The sequence below is a fragment of the Peromyscus leucopus genome, chromosome 8b (genome assembly GCF_004664715.2).
Source record: "Peromyscus leucopus breed LL Stock chromosome 8b, UCI_PerLeu_2.1, whole genome shotgun sequence".
In the NCBI taxonomy this organism is placed as follows: domain Eukaryota; kingdom Metazoa; phylum Chordata; class Mammalia; order Rodentia; family Cricetidae; genus Peromyscus; species Peromyscus leucopus.
Genome location: NC_051086.1, coordinates 100,659,590 through 100,683,012, shown reverse-complemented (window position 1 = coordinate 100,683,012; position 23,423 = coordinate 100,659,590). Strand labels below are relative to the sequence as shown.

The following is a 23,423-nucleotide window of genomic DNA, read 5'->3' as shown; positions in this document are numbered from 1 at the left end:
GGCTTAGAGGTAAGAGCACTGGCTGTTCTTCCAGAGGTCCTGAGTTCAATTCCCAGCAACCACTTGGTGGCTCACAACCATCTGTAATGAGATCTGGCTCCCTCTTCTGGCCTGAAGGGATATATGCAAGCAGAACACTGTATACATAATAAATAAATTAATTTTTTTTAAAAAAAGAATTATTTAACTAATCTATTAAAGACCAATATACTCTAAGGGGCAGAGCACAGTAACAAACATACTTTGTCCTGTTCCCCCCCCCCCCCCAGATAAGTCTGATATAGCCCAGGTTGGTCTTTAGCGTACTCTTAGCCTTGAACTCCTGATCCTCTGCCTCCACCTCCCAAGTGCTGGGATTACAGGGGTATACCACCAAGCTGGGTTGTAGCATATTGTTTGTTGCTTGCTTGCTTGCTTGCTTGCTTGCTTGCTTCCAAGGCAGAGTATGTAGTTCTGGCTATCCTGGAACTCGCTCTGTAGACCAGGCTAGCCTGAACTCACAGAGATCTGCCTGCCTCTGCCTCCCAGGTTCTGGGATTAAAGGAATGTGTATACACCTAACTTGTGTGTGGTAATGTAGATTCCAGGTGATGTTCTGTTTACCAATACAGAATTCCTTAAACTTTTCTGTATGTTCAAAAAAATTGTATTATATAAGCTTGGAGGGGGAATGTCATATGAAATTTGAGTAAGAAGGATATTAGTGGGGAAAGTGGGGAAATTTGAAGATTTGTAGATGAGTTAATAGCTTTCTGGATTTATAACTTCTATTACATAAGATGTTAACATTATGGGGCTGGAGAGATGGCTCAGTGGTTAACAGCACTGGCTGCTCTTCCAGAGGATCCCAGCACCCACATGGTAGCTGACAACTGTCTGTAACTCCAATTCCAGGGGGTCCGATGCCCTTTCTGGTCTCTGTGGGCACCAGGCATGCATGTGATGCACAGACATACATGCAAGCAAAACACCAAAAACAAAACAAAACCCCACGTCTTTAAAAAACCCTCTTCTGTCCTCTGCAACGCCCCAGGCATGCATATGGTACAAATACTTGCAGAAAAAAAAACCAAACCTATAAACATAAAGAAATAATGAAATAACTTAAAAATAAGCCAAGGAAGTCCAAAAGCACAGGTGTGATTGGCCTGACTGTGCACTGCTGTCCTCAGAGCACATGGGAGCTAAAGCAGGAGGTTCACAAGGTTCGGGCTGTCGGGGCCTAAACACAGGAACTGGGTGTGCCCTGTGATGTGCTTGGAGAGGGTGTCGACAGCTTCTCTGTGAATTATCTCTAGTCCCACCACACTTACATCTTTTTCTAATAAGCATTCCTTGCTTTTTTTAGGTAAGGAAACATTTACTCTTAAAAAAAGAGCCTCATACAAATGTATCTTAGTCCACAGCAAAACACAATGAGATACAGAATGGCAATGTTTGTTCCTCCAGTATTGTCTCTGACCTGTGTGCTGTAAAATCAGTTGGTATGTTTATTCAAATTGTAGATTCCTTGTCCCCATCTCAGAGCAGCTGCATCAGAACTGTAGTAGCAGAGCACTGAAGTGATACTGAAATGACCCCATGTGATTCTCGGCCCTCCAGAGCTTCAGAATTGTGGAGCCAGACGCTAAGTGGGCAAGAACAGCAGAGGCGGATGCAGCCGGGGTTGTAGCTCAGCGCTCATAAGCAAGCTCCGAGTACTTTCTTACTGCCCCTGTGTAGCCCTGGCTGTCCTGGAACTCACTCTGTAGACCAGGCTGGCCTCGAACTCACAGAGATCCATCTGCTTCTCGGAGTGTTGGGATTAAAGGCATGCAACAACACCACCTGGCATTTCTTTCTTCTTTTAGACACTAGGGATTGAACTGAAATTCTTTAAGTTTTAACTGGAATATATACTGGTTCAACCATTTGTTTTTATTATTTATTTAGATTATTATTATTATTATTATTATTATTATTATTATTATTTTGGTATTTTGAGACAAAGTTTCTCTGTGTAGTTTTGGTGCCTGTCCTAGAATTCACTATGTAGACCAGACTGGACTTGAATTCATGGAGATCCGCCTGCCTCTGCCTCCCAGTGCTGGGATTAAGGGCATTCACCACTATCACCTGGCTTTTATTATTTATTTTTATTATTTTATGTGTATGAATGTTTTGTCTGCATGTGTGTATGTGCACCATGAATATCACAAGAGCACATCGGATTCCCTGGGACTGGACACATGTGGGTGCCAGGAATTAAACCCAAGTCGAATTCAAGAGGAACAAGTATTCTTAACTACTGAGCCAGCTCTCCAGTGACCCTCCTGTGACCTATTCACAGGTGGGCCAAAACATATGAATGGTCTCCATCACATGGAGAAAGGCTGAAACAGTCTGATTAATGAAGTAGTCGGAAAAACAAACAAACAAACCTGCATACTGAGTCTTTCTGAGGATCTACAGGGACAGTCTACAGCTCACACTGTTCATACTGTGTGTGTATGAACAGACCAGCCTCCAAGAGCACAGAAAGTCATGAGCTGCTTGAAAAAACTTTCCACTGGGGCTGGAGAAAAGGCCCAACTAGCCGGGCGTGGTGGCGCACGCCTTTAATCCCAGCACTCGGGAGGCAGAGCCAGGCAGATCTCTGTGAGTTCGAGGCCAGCCTGGGCTACCAAGTGAGCTCCAGGAAAGGCGCAAAGCTACACAGAGAAACCCTGTCTCGAAAAAACCAAAAAAAAAAAAAAAAAAAAGAAAAGGCCCAACTCTGAGAGTACTTGCTCCTCTTCCATTGGACCAGAGTTGGATTCCTGGTACTCATATTGGCTGGCTCATGCTGCCTGCAACTCCAACTCCTGGGGATATGACACTTTATTCTGGCTCCTCCACATACACACAAATAAAACTTTATTGAAGTGAATTATTTATTTTTATGAATGAATTATAGTCTTTTTTAATGGACAACTGGGATTGCTCAGTACTTTGCAAATGGAGTAAAATATTGGTCTCTGGTTTTGTGTTTTATTTTGTTTTTGAATCCATCTTGGCCTCAGAATTCCTGTGTAGCTGAGGTTGACCTTGAGTTCTGATCCTCCTGCCTCCACCTCCAAAATGCTATGATTAGAAGCACATGCCACTGTACCCAGACAGTTTTGTTCTTATCTAACATGTAGTGTTACCATATTTTCTATGGCAAGAAATGAATTTTTTCATTTGGTTTAAGTGCAGTTAACAAGATATTTGAAGTGAGCCTGATTAAAAACAAGATTCAGAGTGTGTGATTGCTTACATTTATACGAAAGTGCAGACACTGAGCACCTGTTCAGATGAGGGCCTAAAATAGCAGTTCCATCTTTGGGCACCAGGTGGCACTTTGCTGATGCAAGAAGCATGTACTAGGAAATGACACCAAGTGAAAGGCTGAAGAGAAACTTGCCCTTTAGACACCGGCAGTGGTGCCTTGATTGGCAGGCCCCTAGGTCCGCTATGTGAGGTTTCTGGTCCAACTGGAATTATGCTCCTCATGGTCCAAGATCTCAGCATCCAATCATGAGGTAGCCAAGAGGGGGCTGCTTATGTGCATCCCAGGTCTTAAGGGTCCCCAGGCGGCCATGCCCCTGGGGCAGGTACCTCAAGGTTGTAGGCAGGTATAACTGTTACTAGGGGCGGTGCTTCAGGGCATGGCTCAAAGAGCCATCCACTACACTCCTGTGCTGGGTTCACAGTGTTTGGGATTTCAGTCATTCTTCAATTCAGTTTGCAGCTTATCCCTCTGTTTTCTGTCCAGGTCAGTACTCAAATGCAGTGAGAATGCTGAAGAAATGGGTAGACAGACGCCTTTGCTCTTAGAAAACAGTTTAGGGTGGGCGGGTGGTGGCGCACGCCTTTAATCCCAGCACTCGGGAGGCAGAGGTAGGCGGGTCTGAGTTCAAGGCCAGCCTGGTCTACATATCAAGTTCCAGGACAGCCAGGGCTACACAGAGAAACCGTTTCAAACAACAGCAACAAAAACAAAACGAAACAAAACAAAAACCAACACCACCGAAACCCTTAGGGGAGAATTACCATGCTTCAGAAATGTCCATCAGTCACACATCTTTGTGCATTTTGTACATTGCTGTCATCTGCAGTCTCTATTAGGTCTCACAGACAAAGAGGTTGGACACGCTGTGCTATAAGAAAGCTGTTGTCAGTGGAGACCTCCCATGCTCTTGTTAACATGCAGAAGGAGGGGCCACTCTGTGTGCTTTTGTACCTGCTGCTGTCTAAGCACAAGGCCTGGTCCAGAGTGTTTTGACTAGTTCCAGAACCTGCGTGGTGGAGCTTGGTACTGTTTGAAATGGTTGGATTTTTTCCTACATGCTCGGCTGTTCCAATCATGGTTCTACTCACCGCTCCTTAGCTCTGGGACCTTCTGAGTCTCAGCTGCTTTCTTTTTTCTTTTTATGGTACCAGGGACTGAATCCAAGCCTTGCACATGCTAGTCACGTGCTCTCCCACAGAGCTGTACACCTAGCCTGGTCTGTCTCTTTATCTACCAGGTGAAGGTGTTAATATTGACATTCTTCATGTGTTCAGTAGGCCATCAGATTTTGAGCTTCTCTTCTCTGTTGGTCTCTCCTTCAGGAGCTCACAGGGATGAGAGAGGAGACATGATTCATTTTAGGAATAGGAAATAAGAGTATATTGACTTAGGGCTGGATGGTGGCTATGGAATAACATACATGTGAATATAACCAATGCCACGGGACTGTGTGCATGGAAGTAGTTAAAATGTAAATTTCATGTAATGTATGTTTTACCACAATGTTTATTTGTTTTTGTTTTTCGAGACAGGGTTTCTTTGAGTAGCCCTGGCTATCCTGGAATTTAGACCAGACTGGCCTCGAACTCACAGAGATCTGCCTTCCTCTGCCTCCCGAGTGCTGGGATTAAAGGCGTGCGCCACCACAGCCTGGCATAATTCTTAAAAACTAAAAGAAAAAGTGCTGAGGACCTGAAGTTAGTTCCAAGAATCTACATAAAAAGCTGGGCATGGCACTTGATCGTAATCCCAGTGAGGGTCCTCAGGGCTCACTGGCCACCTGACTAGCCAAATCAATGAGCTCCAGACCAGTGAGAGACCCTGTCTCAAAAAAATGTGGATGGTTCTTAAGGAGTACTAGCTGAAGCTGTCCCTTGACACACACACACACACACACACACACACACACACACACACACACACAGAAACATATACATACACACTGAAGTAGTTAAAGTGGGGTGGGGGGAGAATATTTCCACGTGATGCATGGCACATAGGAGGTACTCAGTTAAATGTTTACTTATATTCTCTTTTTTTGTTATATGAAAATTATCCACATTTGATCCCACTAGGGGGATTTGTTATTACCAACGTTTTCTGGTTAAAAAGTTAGATTGAGGCTACCTGAGCCTTCCTTCATCCTGTATTTAGGGACCCTTCATAAGCCCATTAAATTTCACTACATAAAGCTAGGCAGTGGTAGTACATGCTTTTAATCCCAGCACTCAGGAGACAGAGGCAGCCGGATCTCTGTGAGTTTGAGGTCAGCCTGGTCTACAGAGCGAGTTACAGGATACCATCTCAAAAACAAACAAACAAATAAATAAGGGTCCTTAAAGCTCTTTATATCAGGGCTCTGGGTTTCTCTGAAGAGTTTTTTTTTTTTTAAAGGGCCTAGTGTCTGTACAAATGAAATGATTAACTTTGCTACTTCAGAAAAAAATTTTAATCCCAAAGTCATTTATTTTGGCTTTAGAATAGACTGTTTGTGTCAGATTTTCCTGCCTAATTACTTTTTGCTTAAGCTTATTTAAAATTGTTTTAAATCCCTTTAGTATGGCAGCCTAGGAAGTAGGGGGTGAAGAAATGGGCCACAGATGGGAGCTAGACGAGAATTTCCGTTTCCCTGTATTAATGCCTCCTGTCAGGCTGCTCACAGAGCAGTATGGCAAAATGGCTTTTAAAGTCTTAAAAATATGCTTACTCTTTGATCCAGTAATTCCACTCCTAGGAATTTCTCCCAAAGAAATAATCAAACAAGCATGCAGAATGCAGGGACAAGGGCGTCCAGAACACATGCCAGCAAAGAAGTAAAACCAACTGGTTAAATAAAGCATGCGGTCATCTCTGCGTGGTGCCGATGTTTGCCATGTGCTTATAAATGAAAGGAGACCCTCCAATCATATATACTGTGAAACAGTAAAGAAGGAGGCAGAAATATGTTCTGAAAAAACATTGTTTATTAACTTTGATATTGTGAGTGATAAAATTATGACTGATCTTGTTCATTTTGTTTTTAAAGTTTTCTTCTTGATCATATAATGCTTTGTCATTAAAAAGCAGCTTTCAGTTATCACACACACACACACACACACATTTGCTTATGTGTCAACAAAAAAACTTTTGTAGCTGGTTGTGGTGACACATGCCTGTAATCCCAGCACTTGAGAGGCTGAGAGGCAGGAGGACCAGAAGTTTGAGGTCATCCTGGGCTACATGAGACACTGTCTCAAGAAACAGAACAAAGCAAAAGGTAGAGGCCAGAGAGGGCACCAGCTTCCAACCCCCAGCAGCTCCTCCCTGGGCCCTCCCTGGTGGAAGGAGAGAACTGGTCTTGCAAGTTGTCTTCTCACCCCCACGTGCATATGCTGTGGCACGTGTGCCCCACAACCCTGCATAAAACAAATGAAATGTAACGCAAATTTAAAACAATAATCAAAATAAGCCCCGAGTCTGGTGGTGCACACCTTTATTTAGTTCTGCACTCAGGAGGCAGGCAGATCTCTGAGTTCAAGGCCACCTTGGTCTACAGAATGAGTTCCAGACAGTCAGAACTACACAGAGAAAACCAAAAATAAAATAAGTAAAAAGTTGCCAGCTATGTATTGTGATGCATGTCCATAATCTAAACTATCCAGGAGGCTGAGGCAAGAGAATGTGAGTATTCAAGGCCAGCCTGGGCTACAAAGCCAAAGAACAAAACACTGTCTCAAAAACACCTACAAAATAAAATTTTATGTAATATATTTTTGTATGTAATGCCTACAAAGTAGGCAATTTGAATGCAGATAATTTAGATAGATGATTTTGAAGGAACTTTTTTGGAGGGGTGGTAAAAATTGATCCAAAATTTCATACATGTGTACAGTGTATTTTGATCATGTTCACCCCATTCCCCTTTCTTAGCCCCATTTCCCTTCCCACAGAGCCTCTTCTTCCCAGCAACCTTTCCCTCTGCTCCCCTTCCTCCTCCTCCCCCTGCTCTTTCTCCTCCTCCTCCTGCTCCTCTCCCTCCTCCCTCTCCTCCTCTTCCTGCTCCTTTCCCCCACCCCCTTTCCCTGATCCCTGAGTTTGGAGTTGACGGCATCAACATGGGTGGGTGTTATTTACTGCAGCATGGACAGCTAACCGGTGACGGCATCGCTGAAGAAAATTACTACTCCCTTTCTTTTCTTTTTTTCTTTTGATTTGGACAGGTTTTCTCTTTGTAGTCAGTCAAGGCTGTCCTGGAGCTCAGTATGTAGAGCAGGCTGGCCTTGAACTCACTGAGATCCTCCTGCCTCTGCCTCCAAAGTGCTGGAATTAAAGGCATTTGCCACCACTTGTGGCCCCCTTTTTCTTTTTGAGCCAAAGGTCTTAGAGGCAAGCCTGGCCTGGAACTCACCATGTACCTTAAGATCATCTTCAGCCTCTTACTCCTGCCTCTCAACCTCCCCTGTGCAGGTGTTGCAGGCACGTCCCCCACACCCAACTGAATGTTTTAAAACTGTTCTACTCTTTGATTTAGTAGTTCCACTTTTAGACATTTAATAATGTTTCTTTTCTTTTTCTTTTTTTGGGGGTGGAGGGTGGGGGGTGGGGGACAGGGCCTCACTATGTTGCCTTGACTCTCCTGAAACTCACTTTGTAGACCAGCCTGGCCTCAAACTCAGAGACATCGGCCTGCCTCTACCTCCGAGGGCTGAAATTAAAGGCATGCTCCACCATTGCCCCACTGAATGTGTTTTTTTAAGTGTCATATTCAAATATGTGAATTACCAGCAATCACACTGACAGCATTGAAAGTCAGATGTACTTTGTTTTGTATTAAGTTGTTTTCTCACCAGCAGAGTCAGGAGGATCTCTGTGAGTTTGAGGCCAGCCTGGGCTACAGTGTGAGTTCCAGGAAAGGTGCAAAGCTACACAGAGAAACCCTGTCTCGAAAAACAAAAAACAACAACAACAAAAGGGTTGTTTTCTCAGTAAAATAACCACTTTCAGTCGATGTCTGAAGGCGTGATAGAATATAACATGATGTCCTGTTTTCTGATACCAGCACTGTGGAGGTTCAGTTTTTGAGCCAGGAGACCCATAATATACTGCAAAGCTACTGAGACCAGTGGGCTTCTTATGAACCATAGTCACAGCCTGATGACAGTTCCATCAGGGACAGTCAGTGTTTATGGCCGTAGTCCTTTAAGATGACACCACCTAGTTTACTCATAGCTGTTAGTGTGTGTAAGTATGTTCTGTGATATCCCAGCAGTGACAGAGTACCCTTCACTCTCTTAGAACACATTACATCATAAAGCATGTTGAGAGATCCTAGAGTTATATTGCCTAAAGAACGAGGTACTGAGAGCACGTTGTTATCATCTCCAGTAGAGGTTTTCTGTTTCCCCTCTGTCACTGTCTCAGAACTCTGGATCAAAGGTCCAGACGGGCAAAGAAGTGTGCCAATGATGTGGCCACTCTTCAGCTTCCACCAACCGCCCCCCATGCCCTTGCAAGCCTCTGCCCTGTACACTTGATGGAGTTCTCCTTATCCTCAGCCCTAAATCCTTAGGAAACTGTGTCCTCCCTGGGGAAAAGGGCTTGCAGCTTCTCCCTGTCACCTGAGGTCAAATGGAAAAGCTTTTTGTGGTTAACTTGGTCACAGTAAGTCCTTTGGTATTTAGAATTTCAGTAGGAGTTGGCTTTTTTTTTTTTCCTAATTAGTTCTCCAAGAGTTGAACACTAACCCAAATAAAGTTTCATATAAAGGGAAAAAAACAGATAAATCTTGCTTTTTTGAACACCATATTGAGTCCTGGTTTTCCCATAGCAGTGACCTTAGACAAGCCGACTGACTATGTTAGAGACTGCCTCCTCAGTTAGGAGTTCAGCTCTTCCTCCTTGCCTCTCTTCACGGGGCTGGTTTTCACTCACCCAAGAACCCTGTTCCAGTTGGGGATAGTTATGGTCTTTATAAACACACTGCTTCTCCCACTTTGTTTCTGATAGTTTCCTTACGCTGCCCCACCTCCCCAAGAACCTGTGAAGACTCTGAGAAGCCTCATCAACATCCGAAAGGACACACTGAGACTCGTCAAGTAAGTTCCTGAGGCTCAGGCCAGGTCCCAGGTGCCCCTCTGCTTGCAGGGGCGACAGATACTCTAAGGGAGTGGAAGTGCAGCTTCTGCCAGGCCCACAGCCTCCTGCCTGAGGCCAGCTGCCAGGCACTGCTGAGGCACGGGCCCTAAGATGAGGGAGGCCTTGTCATGCTTGTGTTATTTGAAACGTGAGCACTGTTCTGTGCAGAAAGAACTTTTCACCTGCTCGGGTATTTTAAATATTATCTCTAGTCTATGGATCTAAAACAAAGAAAAAAAAGAACTATTGTTAAGGGGAAGGGGAAGTTTGAAGATACCCTAACAAGCTATGTAGTAACGAGATGTTTGAATTAGGGATATAAATTCCTGTTTTAAGTTGGCCATGATGATGTACACTCATAGTTTCTCAGCAGTCAGGAGGTGGAGGCAGGAGAATATTGTTTGAGGCCAACCTGGGCTTCACTGAAAGACTCTCAGGTGTGTGTGTGTGTGTGTGTGTGTGTGTGTGTGTGTGTGTGTGTCAAACTAAGTGGACCAACTATGCATCTGGATGTCTCTACAAGTGCAGATAGCTATCAGAGAGTTTGGATCGAAATTCAGGATGAGTATGTAAGAAACCAAAGGACTCAAAAGGCCAAAGGAGTCCTCCCTTCGGGGCGTTCCACAGGAAAAGAAAGCGACCATAGCTTATTCTGTGTCACGCTATAAATAGTGTTTATGAAATCACAGCCATGTAGGCTCTAGGTGCTGTACTAATAGGGTTGTGATTTTCCTGCAGCGTGGGAATGGCAGAGCTCCGCCGTGGGTCAGAATGAGGAAGGAGACAAACCATGTCTGTAATAGAAAGTCAGTAGATGGCACCTAGACTGACAATCAAGACTCACTAGCTGGGTATGCGATTTAGAAAGGAGGTTCATGCCGTGTGTGTGTCCAGAAGCCGCAGTGTGGAGGAGGAAAGGGAAGGAGGAAGGCGTGCTGATGTCTAGTGAGCCTTGTGGGGACTCAGGCATCTGATTAGTACCTTGATTAAAGAAAAAACAACAAAGCTCTGGTACAAGCACTCACACAGACGTTCATTCAGCAGAGCCTGGAGGAATTAAATTAGTAAATAGCCTAAACGTCCCCAACATGCAACACTGTGATAGTTACAGTAAAGACACAAACGTAACGGCGACACAGCCAAGTGTGTAATGTTGTCTTGGGGGGTTAAAAAAAGTAAGAGTGGTTTGTTTTGTTCTTTGAGACGGTTTCTGTGTGTAGCCTGGCTGTCCTGGAGTTCATTCTGTAGTAGATCAGGCTGACCTTGAACTCAGAGATTCCCTCTGCCTCTGCCTCTTAAGTACTGGGATTAAAGGCATGTGCTAACACCATCCGGTGTTTGATGTTTTGCCTGAATGACAGTTGTGAGCTGCCATGTGGGGTGCTAGGAATTGAACCTGGGCCCTCAGAAGAGCAGCCGTTGCTCTTTACTGCTGAGCTACCTCTCCAGCCCAAAGAGTAAGTCTTGAAATTCTGATCCAGTTGGGCTGTGGTGACACACACCTTTAATCCCAGCACTCTGGAGGCAGAGGAAGGCAGATCTCAGGTCAGCCTGGTCTACAGAGCAGGTTTCAGGACAGTCAGGGCTACACAGAGAAACACTGTTTCAAAAAATAAAAGCAAAAAAAAACAAAATAACAACAACAATAAAAATCCTGATCCACTGCCCCCAAAGCAGGGATTGTGACTGGGGGGATTGTGATTTCCCAGATGTGCTGAAGAAGTGAAGAGCCACGGAGAAGAGGCAGGCAGAGCTAAGGTCTACTACAATGTCGAGTTCACCTTTGACACAGATGCCCGGGTCGCCATCACCATCTACTATCAGGCCACTGAAGAATTCCAAAATGGTATTGCCAGGTGAGACAACACAGCAGGTAGGCTGCTTGCTCCCCGTCTTCGTGCCTATCCAGGAGGGAGAACATTCTTTCCTACAGTCAGGCAGGATCTAGACCTTGAATTTAATTTTTTTTCCAATCTTTACTCTTTATTTTAGTTCCCTTCCTGTGGATGTAAGGATTAAACATATGAGCCCAGTAATAGTCCAGGCTAGAGTAAAAAGAAGAAGGTCTTTCCTGAGTTAGTGCTGTTGGAAAGTGAGAACAGGCGTGAGACATGGGACTTGTCGGACTGTCTGGACTGAATTCTGACTTCAGCTCTGCTTCCCACGTTATCTGTAGCTACATTCCAAAAGACAACAGCCTGCAGTCGGAGACCGTGCACTACAAGCGAGGGGTGTGCCAGCAGTTCTGCCTGCCGTCCCATACTGTGGACCCCTCCGAGTGGGCAGAAGAGGAGGTAAGCTGCCCGGGGTCCCCCATCACTCCAGGAAGGCCTAGGCTCTTATCTAGGACGCATACCAGCAGCAGGGGCTCTGTCCAGAAGCTGGAACGCCATGCTCTGCTGTTAAGCCTGTGGTCCCTTCATGCCTTTAAAAGGTCTGCTTATCCTTGTTCACTTTCCTATGCCAAAGTAGCCTGGTAGCTGAGGGTGCTGTGAGAAAAAGCCATGGTTAAAGGAAAATGGAGGGGGGGTGCGGAGAGATGGCTCAGTGGTTAAGAGTACCGACTGCTCTTCCAGAGGTCCTGAGTTCAATTCCCAGCAACCACAAGGTGGCTCACAACCATCTGTAATGAGATCTGGTACCCTCTTCTGGCCTGCAGTCATACATGCTGTATACAAAATAAATAAATCTTTAAAAAAAAAAAAAAAAAGAAAAGAAAAAGAAAGAAAAGAAAAACGGAGCTACAGAAAGGCTAGGGACCTTTAACTCAATGAAACAGATGCCTGTCAGTTAAACAGACTAGGGTAGGGAGTTTGATGGATGGGGGGCAGAGATAAGGTAGTGCTTCTGAGCCGCACCTCCCCTTCTGATCCACCGATGAGCATCCAAACATGTGGCGTCCTCTGTGTTTTCCTTGTCTTTCCTGCAGCTTGGCTTTGATCTGGACCGGGAGGTTTATCCTTTGGTGGTGCATGCTGTGGTGGATGAAGGCGATGGTAGGGGACTTCTTTCTTCTTTGCTATGTCCACTCTCCTCTTGTGGTACCATCCCAGCGGAAGTTGTGGCTAGAACCACACAACCCTGTGGGTCTCAGTCAGACCGGTCTATATTCTTTCCTTTCCCATCCTGCTATGAGGGGTGGGGTTTATAATGGTATTTATAACATGATCTTAGTGGTGGCAGCCCAGCACCATTGGCTTACCAAACTGTGGATTCTGTAGAAACAGGAATGTGAGAGAGGGCTAGCGGTGTGTTGTTTGGTCTTCTAATGTGTGTCTGTTTCTTTCAGAGTATTTTGGCCACTGCCATGTGCTTCTGGGCACTTTTGAGAAGGTAGGTAACTTCGTGATATGTTTGCTCTTCTTTCTCATGAGGCCCCTCTGCTGAAAGAGTGTCACATTGGGGCTGTGCTCAGGAAGGTTAGCTCTGCCACCCCCACTACCGTGATCTTCGGTGTCCTCTTCATCAGATGAGTGGGTTAGCTGGTCACTACCCCACTCTTGCTGTGTTCTAAGTCTGTTGCTCCTCTCTGTGAATGCCCAGTATCTTAGGGTTTCTGTGCTGTGAAGAGACACCGTGACCATGGCACCTCTTATAAAGAAAACATTTAATTGAGGTGGCTCACTTACAGTTCAGCGGTTCAGTCCATTATCCTGATGTACAGCGTACAGGCAGATGTGGTGCTGGAGAGGTAGCTGAGAGTCCTACATCTTGCAGGCAACAGGAAGTATCCTGAGCATCGGAAAACTCAAAGCTCACACCCACAGTGACACACTTCCTTCAACAAGGCCACACCTCCTAATAGCGCCACTCCCTGTGAGATTTTGGGGGCCAATCACATTCAAACGACCACAGCCAAGCATGTAATAAGAACGTAGCAACAGAATGCAGAGCGTGTCCTGGCCTCCCTCCGGGTTGTAACGCCATGCCTTTCTTCCAGCACACAGATGGCACCTTCTGTGTGAAGCCCCTCAAGCAGAAGCAAGTGGTAAGTCCCCGAAAGCCAGCCGCTCTCAGCACTCACCCCCGCCTTTCCTTCCTTTCAGGAGTTTAACTTTTAAAGCTGCACACTCGTTTCCTTCCCTCTTCTTCTTTCTTTCTTTCAATCCAAGGAGAAGATTTTGGAAGAGGAGCACTTTGTTAGGAACTACTAGGGTGGTCTGAAAGAAGCGCTGACTTTCAGTGCCTTTATTGTTTTGGAATTGTTGGTGCCTCCCAGGGCACAGTTATCTCGAGAAGTGAAAGAATAAGATTTGTCTCCTGGCATAGGGTGAAGGAGAATTCTTTTTACTTAAAATGCCAAGATGAGAGACATTTCAAACAAAGGATAAAACATGGGGTCTGACTCCGAGCCAGCCAGCGCCCTCAGCACAGTCTATCCTAGCATTTCCTCTCTAAAGTGCAGCTCACTGGACATCTGCCCTCCCGGATGGCCAGCAAGGTTTGCACATGTCTGTTAGCAGGCAGAGCCCTGCCACCTGCCACATTCCCTGCTTTTACACAGGAGGAGGCAGTGTCATGGAAGTGAGGGGACAAGTGCAGCCAGTGGCAAAGAGGGTAGGAGATGCCATTGCTGGCTGATGCCTGTGATTTCACCCTTAGGGAGGCAGAGGCTAGAGGATCACCTGGAGTTCTAGGCCAGCCTCAGCTACAGTAAGTTTTAGGCCAGCCTGAGTTACAAAGTAAGAACCTGTCTCAACAAAAGAAAAAAAGATGGTTTTAAAGAAGTGGGTGATCAAGCTGGGTGTGCTGGCCCATGTCTTTAATCCCAGCACTTGGGAGGCAGAGCCAGGCGGATCTCTGTGAGTTCAAGGCCAGCCTGGTCTACAGAGCGAGATTCAGGACAGGCACCAAAACTACACAGAGAAACCCTGTCTCAAAAAGACCAAAAAAAAAAAAAAAAAAAAAAAAAGTTTTAAGAGAAGCAGAAAAAGCCACAGATCCTGAGTACATGGTATTACCTGTATAGGCCCAACCTAGGTGAATTGCCTCATGGTGAAGGCCTGGCTGTTTAAAAGCTACAGTTTTAGGCCGGGCGATGGTGGCGCATGCCTTTAATCCCAGCACTCGGGAGGCAGAGCCAGGCGGATCTCTGTGAGTTCGAGGCCAGTCTGGGCTACCAAGTGAGTTCCAGGAAAAGGCGCAAAGCTACACAGAGAAACCCTGTCTTGGAAAAAACAAACAAACAAAAAAAAGCTACAGTTTTACAGAAAAATGTTTTGTATATTTTCCTGTTTCCAGGTTAGTATTAGCAACAGACTGTCAACATTGAGAATTGGGTAGGAGGTCAGAACTAGAGTAGGTCTGTGGGAGCAGAGGTGAGTCACGCAGAAGGGAGGGTGGAATTCAAGAGAAGGGGAGAGCCATCTTGGCACTAGTGAGACCCAGTCTCACGGAGCGGGATCAGGCACAGATAATCAAGGTTTGAGGAGGGCTCAGCAGGTAAAGGTTCTTGCCATAGAAGTCTGGTGACCCGAGTTTGATTTCTGAACCTATGATGGAAAGGAGAGAACCAATTCCTAAAAGCTATCCATTGAACTACCACACGTATTCTCTATGACCTGTCTGTGCCCATCCTCATATAATAAATAATAATAGTAATTTTAAAAGAGATGGGAGGGCTGGAGCTGGAGAGATGGCTCAGTGGTTGAGATCACTTGCGGCTCTCAAAGGACCCTGCTTCAGTCCCAGAACCCACATCAGGTAACTCACAACTGCCTGTAACTGCAGTTCCAGGGAACCTGACGCTCTCTTGGGGCCTCCGTGAACACCTGCATATAGATGGTACACATACGTGCACTCAAGTACACACACAAACACATAGAATAAAAATAATAAATCTTTCATTATAAAATAGAAGACATGAGGGTGGCTCCATGGGTATGCACTCTTGGTGCATTCCCAGGTCCTGACGTCCCTCATCTCCCGGTCTTTATCTTTTCTTCTGGAGATGGAGGTTGACTATGTAGCTTGCTGTGTAGCCCAGGCTGGCCTCAAATTCAGGACAGTCCTTCTGCTTAGCTTCCCCAGTGGGGTCTACAGGCGTGTGCCGCACACCTGTCCCAACCTTCCCTTCTCCCTTCCTCACTTTCCTTGCCCATTATTTCCTCTTCCTTTTTGTTCAGTTTCATGTCCCAGACTGGCCTCAAACCAAGTCTGGCGCTGAGGATGACACTGAGCCTCTGATTCCCTGTCCTCCACTGCTGGGGTTGTAGGTGTCACTGCCACCTCCAGGTCACGTGGTGCTGGGACTTCATGCCTTCTGGGCAAATGCTCTCCCAACTGAGCCACACTTGAGACCGTCTGTACCATTATTTTTATAGTACTTAAGCTGAAGTTTTCTTTCTTTCTTTTTGGTTTTTTGAGACAGGGTTTCTCTGTGTAGCTTTGTGCCTTTCCTGGAACTCACTCTGTAGACCAGGCTGGCCTTGAACATACCTGCCTCTGCCTCCTGAGTGCTGGGGTTAAAGGTGTGTGCCACCACCGCCTGGCAAGCTGAAATTTTCTTAGACAATGAACACTTACACGTTGACACATACCCTTCCATCCTCTTTTGAGTCTATGCCTTTTGTAACTGTCTGTAGTAATGAGCTGCAATACAAATACTGTCCATTTGTAAAATTTTACCTTCCTTGTTGGGTATAATAGTGGGTGAACTAAACATTTGGTTTTCTTTCCCCTCTCAAATGCAAACATAAGTAAATAAAACATCCTTTATCTATGTAGGCCCTTGAGTTTTTTCATGATGACTCAGTAGTCCTGGGTTACTGTGGGGAAAGGTGGGTCTTCCGCTCTTGTCTCTCAGTAGTAAGCCTGTTCTTGGACTTCACTGTTTGCTATTCAGGTAGATGGGGTCAGCTACCTTCTTCAGGAGATCTACGGGATCGAAAACAAGTATAACACACAAGATTCTAAGGTGGGTTTTGTTAAAAATTCGCAATTTGCTCTTCCCTAGTGAGAATCTGTGCTCTAGCTTGGGCTGAGGTCTAGTGTGCCAGTCAGGTCCTAGAAGATTCTCACTTTGGATTACAGTTTATGCCACTTTTGGAATGAACAAAACAGGCTGTTTGGATCTGCCTTTCTGCTCTGGAGCTCAGTTGGGCTCTGCTTCCCGTGAGGGTCTTCATGTTCCCTTCACGTTCACCCCTGTGTTCTCCTACGTCCCTTCTGCTCAGACCTTCAGAGGAAGAGTGAACTCGGGGTTAGTCCAGTCTCTCAGCTTCAGGCAAGCAGTTCCTAGAGGCAGGGGCCAAGTATCCAAAGCACTGCACAGGGCTGGAGAGGTGGCTCAGCAGTTAAGAGAAATTGTAGGTTCGGTTCCCAGCACCCTGATGGCAGCACACAACTGTCTAACCCCAGCTCCAGGGGATCTGACACCCTCTTCTGGCCTCTGCAAGCACCAGGCATGCAAAAGGCAAAGCATATAAAATAAACTAAAAATGTAAAAGACAGAAAAGCACTGTGTAAACTACAGTCCAGTGTCAGTGTGGATCCTGTTTGAGTGTGTGTCTGCTCTTCAGCCAGGCCTCCTTGGGAATAAGCTGTGGGGTGGAAGGCTTTGAGTCATCAGCTGAGTCTGTCTCTCTGGCCAGGTGGCTGAGGAGGAAGTGAGCGATAACAGTGCCGAGTGTGTGGTGTGTCTCTCAGATGTCCGTGATACCTTGATCCTGCCCTGCCGTCACCTCTGCCTCTGTAACACCTGTGCAGACACCCTGCGCTACCAGGCCAACAACTGCCCCATCTGCCGGCTGCGTGAGTCCTGGGGAGCTTGACAGCCAGGGCCGGAAGGGTGGGCACAAAACTCAGAACACTGTTGCTGGGTGTAGCAGATGGATGGATGGATGCTGAAGGGAGTATGGTTTCTGTCTGGGCTCCTGCTCATCCTTAATCCTGAAACAGGATGTCCTGATGGCCTCTTTTCTTCTTCACAGCCTTCCGGGCACTGCTTCAGATCCGTGCCATGAGGAAAAAATTGGGCCCTTTATCTCCAACCAGCTTTAACCCCATCATCTCATCCCAGACATCAGACTCTGAAGAGCATTCAGTAAGCTGGGCTCAGTAGCATGGCCTCTCGGAAACAGATACTCCCTCCTGTGTCCTTGGTATTTTTCTGTGGGTTTTGTTTTTGAGACAGGGTTTTGCTGTGTGACCATGGCTGGCTTGGAGCTTGCCATGTAGACCAGAAGGTCTCAGACTCCTAGTGATCCTCCTACTTCTTGCTCCCAAGGACACCCAGTTTTGTTCTGGCATTATATCAAAAAATTAGACCTGAGCATGCTGAAGGGTTTTCTTTAGACTGGCTGGGATCGTGTTGTAGTAAAGTAGTAAAGCATACTAATACTGGGCCTGGAGACATGGCTCTGCAGTTAAGAGCACTGGCTGCTCTTGCAGAGGACCTATGTTCAATTCCCAGCACCCACATGACAGCTCTTGAATGTCTGTAACTCCAGTCCCAGGGGATCTGACACCCTTTTTCTGACCTCCAAAGGCACCAAGCATACATATGGTGCACGAACATTCATGCCAGCAAACACTCATACACAGAAAATACAAATAAATAAATCTTGGATTTTTTTTTTTCTTGTTGTTCTTGAGACAGGTTTTCTTTGTGTAGCCCTGGCTGTCCTGGAACTTGCTCAGTAGACCAGGCTGGTCTTGAACTCGAAATCCTCCGGTCTCTGCCTCCCAGGTGCTGGGATTAAAGGCATGTGCTGCCACTGCCCAACCCAAAAATCAATAAGTCTTAAGCAGGTTACTAATAAGTTGAATTTTGATCACTGAAAGCTCCTTTCCCCCCTCTGGAACTTGGAGTCCAGCTCATGTTTATCTTCCTAGAGCCGTCTGTGGAGGTTCACTCCAGATCCAACTCTGGAACTCCCCAAGCAGAAACAAGAATGATTTTTGGATTTGAATAAAATTTACTATCTTTACTTGAATCCTTGAAGAAAGTTGCTGCCTTTCTTCATCCTTTTTTTTGTGGCACCAGAGCTTGGAAGCCAAGCAGATAATTGACCTTAGTGTCATAGTGTAAGGAGACTATCAGAGTGAGCCTGGGTGCTGTGCAGCACACACACACTAAGATCAGAGTGAGCCTGGGTGCTGTGCAGGTTGAAAACAGCCATGGGTGTGTGTGTGAGTGTGGCCCAGGGACAGAGCGTGAACCTAGCATAAGCGAGGCCTTGGGACAAGCCCCCACCCTAAACAACTACATGTATTGTCTTGCCTTGACAAACCCAGTGGTGGGAGAAATTTATTATTCAGGTAACAGTATAGGGAAATTGATTAGTCAATTATAAGGGAGGAAGTCATTTTAGCATTTTAAATGACATTTGTTTATGTTTATTTAATGTGTGTGAGAGGAGAGAGAGGGAGAAGGAGGAGGAGGAAGTATGTGGTGGGGGAGAGCTTGTGGGAATTGATTATCGCCTCCTATCATGTGGGTCTTGAAGATCAAACTCAAGTCATTAGGCTTAGTGGCAATCACCTTTACTTGCTGAGCCGTTTCTGCAGCCCATCTTATCAATTTAATCCTTGTGAAATAGATTCTAGATGGAATAATTAGTTAGCTACTAAAACCAAACCAGCAGGCACATCTGTGCATGACTTTAATCCCAGCATTCGGGAGACAGAGGCAAGCAGAACTCTGTGAGTTCAAGGCCAGCCTGGTCTACATATCAGTTCCTGGACAGAATTACACAGAAAGACCTTATCTCAAAAAAACAAGAACCCAACAAACAGACCAAGTAAAGCATTAAAAACCTAGAATAAATTGTACATGATTATTCAGTTGAATATGGACTCCACAATACTCAAGCAGTAAAAACTACAAAAGGGTGGGGGTGTTGGGGGAAGCAGGAGGAGGTCCAGTTGGTAAAGTATTTGCTGCGCAAACAAGCTTGAGGACCTGAGTTTGGATTTTCTCATCCACATAAAGAGCCAGGTGCAGCAGTGACTGCCTGTATCCCAGAGAAGAGGCAGAGACAGTGGAACCCCTGGAACTGGCCAGCCAATCGTCCTAGACACCTAACATGCATGTACACACACACACCCCAAACCATGGGGGGAGTGTAGATGTAGCCACATAAAAAGTGTAGCCAAGAGGCTGAGAAGGAGAATGGCAAGTTCAAGGCCAGCCTAGACTACATAGTTCATAAGTGCCAGGGTAGCCAGGGCTACACAACCAGATCCTGTCTCAAAAACAACACACACAAAAAAAGGCCTGCCACCAACAAAACCTAAGCCCAGCGTGATGACACACACCAGTAACGCCAACACTCTGGACTGAAGCCCAAGACAAACAGGTTAATTATATTGTGAATTCCAGACAACCCTGGGCTACATGGCTGCCTCAAGAACAACTACCACTGCCCAAATTCTTTCAAATAAATAAATAAAATTTTAAGATTAAAAACCAAGCTAGAGGTGTGAGTCAAATTGGGTAGGATGTGTAAGGCCCTGGTTCATCTCTAACACTGCAAGAAAATAAAAATTGAGAGGCCGGAGAGCCAGATCAGGAATTAAGAACAGGTACTGCTCTAGCAGAGGAGCCACTAAAGGTAAAGACAGCCACCTCCACCACCAGCTCTGGGGTCCAGGGCCATCCCTGGCCTCTGCAGCCACCTGCAGTCACATGCACATACCCAACACCAGCACCCAGAGGAAGAAGTCCTGGAGAGACGGCTCAGCAGTTCAGAGCACTTCCTGCTGTGCCTTTAACCCCAGCACTCAGGAGGCAAAGGCAGGTGGGTCCTATGAGTTCAAGGCCAGCCCCTGGACAGCCAGAGCTACACAGAGAAACTTTGTCTCAAAAAACCAAACAAATGAAACAAAAACAACAAAGAGCACTGGTTTTCTTCTCAGTAACCTCATGACAGCACACAGCTGTTGGTAACTCCAGATCCAGGGAATCCAGTACCCTCTTCTGGCCTCTGTGGGCACTACACCTATGTGGTGGACATACATATATGCAGGGAAATATTCATACACATCTACAATTTTTTTTTATTTAAAGAAAGAAAATTTGAAAAATTCAGATTCTAAAAGGTAACCAGAGTTTAAAACGAACAAAAATTTGTTTTGGTTTGGTTTTTGGTTTTTTTTTTTTTTTTTTTTTGAGACAGGGTTTCTCTGTGTAGTTTTGGTGCCTGTTCTGGATCTTGCTCTGTAGCCCAGGCTGGCCTCAAACTCACAGAGATCTGCCTGTCTCTGCCTCCCGAGTGCTGGGATTAAAGGCGTGTGCCACCACCGCCCGGCTACAAACAAAATTTTTAAAGAAACTTTAACAACACATATCAGAAGAAAAGTACTGTCTTCACTGTAGCCCATCAGAATGAAGTAGTGGGTAACTGAAGGCCGTGGGTCCCTACATCAGACACAGAGTTCTCATGACAGGAATGTAGAGTGTTCAAGTAGGACCCACATGGGGCTGCCTAGTGAGGAGAGCAAGGGCTGAGGACGCAGCTCAGTCTAGCATTAGTACTTCAGTCTTCAGTGCCACAAAAGAACAAAAAGGTTCAGCCACATTAAAAATCAGTGTCATGCAAATTAAAATGAGATACCATTTTTCATCTTCCAAATTAAAAAAAAAAATTAAAGATACCCATTCCAGGAGCCCCCCCCCAAAAAAAAACCCACCCAAAACCAAATTGAATGTTCTCTATTGCTTGTTAGGAGGGTGACTAGATAAGCCCTTGAGAAAACAAACCAGCTTTCTATATAAAGAGTCCGAGAAACATTTGTGGGGTAAGAGATGGCTCAGTAGATAAGAGTGTTTACTCTGAAAGCAAGAGGACTTAATGCAAATATGCAGCACCCACATAAAAGCTGGGCATGGTTTCATGTGCATAGCTATAACTCCAGTATTGTGGGGCAGACACAGGAGCTCCCGAGAGCCTGCTCACCAGACAACCTATCCAAACGGTGAGCCTCAAGGTTAGCAAGACTCTGTCTCCAAATATAAGGAGGAAAGAGACAAAGGAAGACATCTGGCATCCTCCTCTAGCCTCTGCATGTGGATTCAGAGCACACACCCACACATGTGTGTATACACACCACACACACATAAAAAATTAGTTAAGCTCTTCAAGAAATGAAAAACATTTATACAGGGTAAGTTGTGACTTGATACTGAGAAAGTGACAGGAGAGAGAAGGGGTTTATTGTGCTGGTGACACCTAGGATGGAACCTGTGGCCTCATGGGCTAGGCAGGCATCCTACCACTGAGCCACCCCTCCACCTGACAAAATGTGTGTGTACAAGGATGTTCGTTGGAGTGCTGTTACAGTAGGACACGTTGAACACCGCTGCACCCAGCTCGGGCAGGCAGGAGACTTACAGTGTCTCTGCAGGGATGAATCAGAAGTTCCCAGCTATAGGGGAAGCTGGGAGTACCAGTGTGTGCCTGTAATCCCAGCACTTGGAAGACGGAGGCAGGAGGACAGAGTGAGTTTGGGTTATACTGGGCTTCATGAAAACCTGTCTTAAGAAAAAAGGAACTGGGGCTGGAGAGATGGCTCAGAGGTTAAGAGCACTGACTGATCTTCCAGAGGTCCTGAGTTCAATTCCCAGCAACCACATAGTGGCTCACAACCATCTGTAATGAGATCTGGTGCCCTCTTCTGGCATGCAGACATATATACAAACAGAACACTGTATACATAATAAATAAATAAATCTTTAAAAAAAGAAAAAGAAAAAAGGAACTGGGCTATGCTGGTATACACCTTTAATCCCAGCAGAGCCAGGCAGATCTCTGAGTTTCAGGCCAGCCTGGACTAGAGTGAGTTCCCGGACACAGAAACCCTGTCTTGAAAAACCAAAAAAGAAAGAAAGGAGGGGGGAATATTTGTTTAATTAAATAAGCAAGATTCAGAATTGTTATTTTAGTGTTTGTGTGTGTGCAGGTGCCCTTGGAGGTCAGAAGGCAGCATTAGGGCCCTGGAGCTGGAGTCACAGATGACTGTGAGCTACTGATGTGGTGCTGGGCTCTGAGCTCAGGTCCTCTGCAGAGCTGAGCTCAGGTCCTCTGCGGAGCAGCCAGTGCCCTTACAACTGAGCGTCTCTCCAGCCCAAAACTGTCATTCATAGATTAGCAATAAACCATAAACAATAGAAATAAAATAATTAGAAAAATACACTAGATTGCTACCAAAAGTTACTTTGGGTGATTTGGTTATTGGTAATTTTTTTCATCTTTGATGTATTTTACAAATTTCCTATAGTGAGCATTTATTTCTATTACCGTCAGAAAGATAGACTTTCTGAAGAATTATTTAGGACCTGTGGCTCTTCAACACTTTACCTTCTTTATGTTTAACCAAAGCTTTTCTTACCAGAGCAGATGCCTAAAAACAAAACTCATCTTTTAATGACCAGTAGGAAGCATGATCATACCCTAATACAAAAAGTACCTAATTTTTGGCCTATCTCTGATTCTTGTAGTCCTCAGAGAATATTCCACCAGGCTACGAAGTGGTGTCTCTCCTGGAGGCCCTCAATGGGCCCCTCACCCCATCCCCAGCAGTTCCTCCACTTCATGTCCTTGGAGATGGCCACCTCTCAGGAATGCTACCATCATATGGCAGTGATGGCCATCTACCCCCTGTAAGGACACTGTCCCCTCTTGACCGCCTGTCTGATTGCAGCAACCAAGGACTCAAACTCAAAAAGAGCCTGTCCAAGTAAGTAGTTGATGCCCACCACTGTTCCCTGGGTTGTCTTTGAAAGCTTTCAAAGCCATCTTTGCCTCCTCATCATTGTCAGTCACAGCCTAGGTCAGACTCTCCCGGTCCCCAATGCTGCTCACTCACAGAAGGCCTGAGAGGCAGTGGTGAGGGAGGGGCAGTTTTCCCCAGAGATAGCATTAGGTGTCTGTTTAGGGTCGTGTGTTCTTTGGCAGGGTATGGGTGGTGGTGAGGAAAGTGATGTATAGGGAAAAGGACATTGTATTATAGACAGTATAATACAATGGAGTCAGAGAAACTGAAGGGTTCTATATCCTGAACATTTAAATCTGTA

At 45.7% G+C, this 23,423-nt stretch overlaps 1 protein-coding gene across 3 annotated transcripts in view; it reads left to right on the top strand.

The window, feature by feature from the left end:
* Positions 1-23,423, top strand: part of Rnf157 (ring finger protein 157) — a 74,139-nt gene that overhangs the window by 37,071 nt on the left and 13,645 nt on the right. For 2 of the 3 annotated variants that reach the window (XM_028889767.2, XM_028889768.1), the window contains exons 3-12: positions 9,278-9,366; positions 11,116-11,262; positions 11,583-11,700; positions 12,336-12,402; positions 12,696-12,739; positions 13,347-13,394; positions 16,251-16,322; positions 16,999-17,158; positions 17,338-17,450; positions 22,848-23,086. In XM_028889767.2, the coding sequence (XP_028745600.1) occupies positions 9,278-9,366; positions 11,116-11,262; positions 11,583-11,700; positions 12,336-12,402; positions 12,696-12,739; positions 13,347-13,394; positions 16,251-16,322; positions 16,999-17,158; positions 17,338-17,450; positions 22,848-23,086 (1,097 nt within the window). Of the gene's footprint in view, positions 1-8,532; positions 8,933-9,277; positions 9,367-11,115; positions 11,263-11,582; positions 11,701-12,335; positions 12,403-12,695; positions 12,740-13,346; positions 13,395-16,250; positions 16,323-16,998; positions 17,159-17,337; positions 17,451-22,847; positions 23,087-23,423 lie in introns of those variants that run through there. The other variant, XM_037201323.1, reaches the window with a different exon arrangement.